At 43.5% G+C, this 5000-nt stretch overlaps 1 protein-coding gene across 1 annotated transcript in view; it reads right to left on the bottom strand.

Moving 5' to 3' along the window:
* Positions 1 to 2123: 2123 nt before the first annotated feature.
* LOC135093741 (uncharacterized) overlaps positions 2124 to 5000 on the bottom strand; it is a 68073-nt gene continuing 65196 nt past the window's right edge. Inside the window, exon 2 of the mRNA XM_063993324.1 lies at positions 2124 to 2193. Coding sequence (XP_063849394.1) covers positions 2138 to 2193 — 56 coding nt within the window. The 3' untranslated portion in view covers positions 2124 to 2137. The remainder of the gene's footprint in view (positions 2194 to 5000) is intronic.

The raw sequence follows: 5000 nt of genomic DNA, 5'->3' as shown, positions 1-5000 counted from the left end.
GAGCAGGAGGAAGAGGAATGTAGGCGGAGAAAGGGGCAAAAATAAACCAGGAAAACAAAGAACGAAGAAAGGTAAGCAGAGGAGGAAGGGAGGACGTGATGGAGGATGGAGGAATGTGTACAGAGACGGGGAAGAAAAAGGAAGGAAACGAGGGAGAAGAAAGAAAGAAAGGCAAGCGGACCAGGAGCAGGAGGGAGAAACGGAACGAGATGGAAAGAAGAAGAGGAGGATGGATGAGGGAAAATAAATAGAAATAAACGAGGAAGAAAGGCAAACAAAGGAGGGAGGAGGAAACGCAGGGAAGCCCCCCCCAAAAAAAAAAAAAAAGTGGATAGAGAGAAATAGAGGAAAACGAAAAGTAAATACAGACAAGGCAAAAAAAAACAAAGAAAGAAAAAGACAGAGAGAGAAAGAAAGAGAGGAATGAAGGCAAGTGTCAAAGATAGAAGGAGCTGGACATGGACGAGGAAACAAGGGAAAAAAAAGATATATAAAGAAATGAAAGCAAGCAAACGCAAAAGGAAAAAAGAGATGAAGGAGGAGGAGGGGAAGTGCTCGTGAGGCCCCCAGCAAGTAAAGCCTTGACCTTCAGGTACAAAGGTATGTATTCTAGGTCACGGGAGCAGCGACTTCACACATACACCACCTCAGGACATGTGGGGAAGGGGAAATAAGGAGACTACGAAGAAGGCAACGAGGAAGAGGAGGAGAGAGTACGTAGAAGACTGACAGACGAAACAAGAAAGGACAGGAGAAAAGAGACAGAGGTAGTAAAGGAGGGAGTAAAGTAGTAAAGGAGAGGGAAGGAGGAAAGGAATAATGGAAGAAAGCAGAGAGGAAGAGACGTAGCAAGAAAATCGAGGAGTAAGAAAGAACAAAATAGTAAAGTCAAGAAAAGAAAACAAAAAAAGAAGGAAGGGAGGAAGAAGAAGTTGAGGAAAGAGCAAGATTATGAGGCAGTACAGGGAAGAGGAAATAAGGAAACTAAAGAGGAAGGCCACTAGGAGGAGGAAGAGGAAGACGACAACTAAGTGACGATACAAGGCAGGAAGGGAGGGAAGGGAGGAGGAGGAGGAGGAGGAGAAGGCAAGGGGAGGGTGTGAAATAGGGGCAATTAACCCTATATTTAGCTGGTGAACAACTGTGATGACAGAGAAAATGTTCGTTTCTGTAATTAAAGTTGCACAAGACGCGGTGAGGAATCCTTAGGGGCGAAAACCTGGCCGGGGTGTGCAGTAATTTCAACTTTGTGACTCGGCGGACAGAGGAGTGGAGGTGGTGGTGGTGGTGGTGGTGGTGGTGGTGGTGGTGGTGGCCCGCTCGCCTAATTATGTTTGTGTGGATGTTGCCATTGTGCTTCTGAAAGGAAAAGGAGGAGGAGGAGGAGGAGGAGGAGGAGGAGGAGGAGGAGGAGGAAGGGGAGAAGGAGGAGGAGGAGGAGGAGGAGGAAGAGGAGGAAGGGGAGAAGGAGGAGGAGGAGGAGACGATGAAAGTAATGATAATAATAATATGATGGTAGTCATGGTGGTATTGAAGAACAAGAACAAGAAGAACAAGAAAATCAAGAAAAGAAAAATAAGGACAACAAGAACAACAACAACAACAACAACAACAACAACAACAACAACGTCAAACATGGAAGAGGAAAGAGACACACGATGACGAAGACAGCAATGATGACGACAAGAAAGTTAAACAGGAAAAGAAACAAAATATATTAAAGAAAAGTGAAAGAACAACCTATATGGCGAGAATTATTACATCACAGCCTCCAGAGAGAGAGAGAGAGAGAGAGAGAGAGAGAGAGAGAGAGAGAGAGAGAGAGAGAGAGAGAGAGAGAGAGAGAGAGATGTTTACGTAAAGTGTCGGCGCTGCTGTAGCCTGTGTCTCTCTGTCCTCAGGGGGAAGAGACCAGGCGATTCCGAAGTGAGAAGGCAAGATGGATGGTGGAGGCACAGAGGAAGACAGAGAGGGAGGGATAGGGACACCGTGGGAGGAGGGAGAGCAGTAGACACAGATGAAGATGTAAAGCAACGAGCAAAAAGACGCAGTGCTTTACTCAGATTAGAGAGAGAGAGAGAGAGAGAGAGAGAGAGAGAGAGAGAGAGAGAGAGAGAGAGAGAAGAGAGACTCGTACTCACGGTCTTCGGCGCACACTGCATGATGTCAGTTTGTTGCGGAAGGGGAACTCACCTGTGGAAAGGATAATTAAGATGAGAACAGGTGCACCAAGGTAACAAGGTGGCATTACTTAGCTGTTTGCTTTCTAATTACATTATAGTACTTTTTTTCATACTCTCCTTTTAATTAGTCATACTTTTATCTGACCGACGTTTTTATTTATTCTTTTTTTTATAAGATGTTTATGGTTCTGGGTGAAATAATGTTATTATCATTATAACTATTACCATCATCATCATCATCATCATCATCATTATTACTATTATTATTATTATTATTATTATTATTATTATTATTATTATTATTACTATTATTATCACTCTTACACCACAGCTTTCAATTTTTATTAGTTATTTAACCTCTCTCTCTCTCTCTCTCTCTCTCTCTCTCTCTCTCTCTCTCTCTCTCTCTCTCTCTCTCTCTCTCTCTCTCTCTCTTTCACACACACACACACACACACACACACACACACAACTGTAGCATTTAATCAACGTATAACATTTTCCTTTCACTTTATAATCATATATTTCAAAACAGAAAGCATATACTTTCATTTATGTATGTATGTATTCTGAGGTACTTATGTATATAACAGGAAATAATATCTCTTGGTGGAGATAAAACTCTCTCTCTCTCTCTCTCTCTCTCTCTCTCTCTCTCTCTCTCTCTCTCTCTCTCTCTCTCTCTCTCTCTCTCTCTCTCTCTCTCTCTCTCTCTCTCTCCGTCTCCCTCTCCCTCTCTCTATCTATCTCTGCCCCACAAAACAGGTGCGCAGTTGAGGTGGGTCAGCAGCTACACACACACACACACACACACACACACACACACACACACACGTTCTTATTTCCCCCCACACCAATAAGTACTTCAACAAGAAACCTCTAAGGCCTTGAAATGCAATATGCTTTATCAAGTTTATGTACACACTCCTCTTTATATTTTTTTTCGCTTCCCTCTCTTTGTGATTTTATTAAACACTTTTTTCCTCCACTTCAGTTCTTCTTGTCCTTGAGCGAGACGAGTGGCGCTGAAAGTAAAGTAAAGGAGTTTGGTAAGAGCGTAAATAGTTGCAGAAGGAGGAGGAGGAGGAGGAGGAGGAGGAGGAGGAGGATGAGGAGGAGGAGGAGGATTGGGAGGAGGACTGGGAAAGGAGGAGGAGTGAAGGTGCGAGAGAAGGTTTTAATTAAGATATAAGCCATGGCTGAGCTGGGCGTTGTACATGCTTTGGAGGAGGAGGAGGAGGAGGAGGAGGAGGAGGAGGAGGAGGAGGAGGAGGAGGAGGAGGAGGAGGAGAAGAAAAAAAAAAGAAAATCAATAATAACTATCATGTCCAAATTAACTGAAGCAAAACCGCTGCACTTAATGAAGAATCGTTACGCAAACAAACAAACATTTAACTCCACCTCTCAATAAGTCCTTCCTGATAATATAAATAAATAAATAAATAGATAGATAAATAAATATATTGATATTTGCAGACTCTAACAGAAGGATAAAAGAAAAAGCAATATACGCAACAATAATCATAACAGCAACAGCAATATATAAGTAACTCGTGTGTGTGTGTGTGTGTGTGTGTGTGTGTGTGTGTGTGTGTGTGTGTGTGTGTGTGTGTGTGTGTGTGTGTGTGTGTGTGTGTGTGTGTCCCGATTTCACTGGCTGTCTATCGTCATAATCACGAAATAACAGGAAAATAAAAATTCCAGTAACCGTGACCTCACCCAAACAACGACGGCTACCTTCACACCCTGGGATACTCCAACCGGCAGACCAACCAACACCATGCCTAACCTTCACCATTTCCTTTTACCTTGGCGCACCCACGGGATAACCACCACCACCACCATCACCACCTCTGAGTCACGTATATATGACATCCTGGCTTCCTATGCTCAGTAAAACTATTTCTGAACTCAAGGCCTTTGTTGTGTCCTATCTGCTCAGTACTCGCGAACTACTGCCCCACTAACGACACTGCACTACCCTCGTGTACTCAAGCGTCCTGTACCATACTTTTTTTAACGTTGCGTCAAGATAACAACTGCAGTGAGGTGAGAGGGGTGAGGTAATAATGATGAGGAAACTGAAAACAAAAGTGAGGTTATGTAATCTTTATCTGTCAGCGAGTTTGTATATACGCGTGTGTGCGAGAGCGAGAATAATAAAGATAGGAACGGCCGTGATTGTTTTATTTGTGTGGGTGTTATCATCATATTTTCAGACCATGTATTTATGTTTCGAAAAGTATGTGGTGTGTGTGTGTGTGTGTGTGGATGGGAGGGGAACAAAGCGAGGTGAGCGATAACTAAACTAAAACCATTCCCACGAAACTTGCAGCCAAATTAATGGAAAGGTCAAACGCAAAATGCCGGTGGGTGGAGTGCTCAATATTTCCAAAGCGTCTCCGGGAAGGGATAATAATAATAAGGTGAAATGAGCAGCTGAATAATGAATCACTGAAGCTGAGGAATCCATAATGTAAATCTTAATCAGGAATATTTTTTTTCCTCCATTTCTCTTTTTCAGACTTTTTTTTATCTCATTCCCAAGGCTCTCTCTCTCTCTCTCTCTCTCTCTCTCTCTCTCTCTCTCTCTCTCTCTCTCTCTCTCTCTCTCTCTCTCTCTCTCTCTCCCTCGTCTCCCCTCACTAATAAAACCCTAATTACTCTCTCAGCACCCCAACCAACCTTTTTCTCTACCTCCTCCATCTCCGGCATCCTCCTCCTCCTCCTCCTCCTCCTCCTCCTCCTCCTCCTTCTCCTCCTCCTCCAACACTAGCTCTCGTACTCCTCTTTCTCTTTCTCCTCCTCCAACTCTTC

This window comes from Scylla paramamosain, chromosome 3 (assembly GCF_035594125.1).
Source record: "Scylla paramamosain isolate STU-SP2022 chromosome 3, ASM3559412v1, whole genome shotgun sequence".
NCBI classification, from domain to species: Eukaryota; Metazoa; Arthropoda; class Malacostraca; order Decapoda; family Portunidae; genus Scylla; species Scylla paramamosain.
This window is presented reverse-complemented; position numbering and strand designations above follow the sequence as displayed.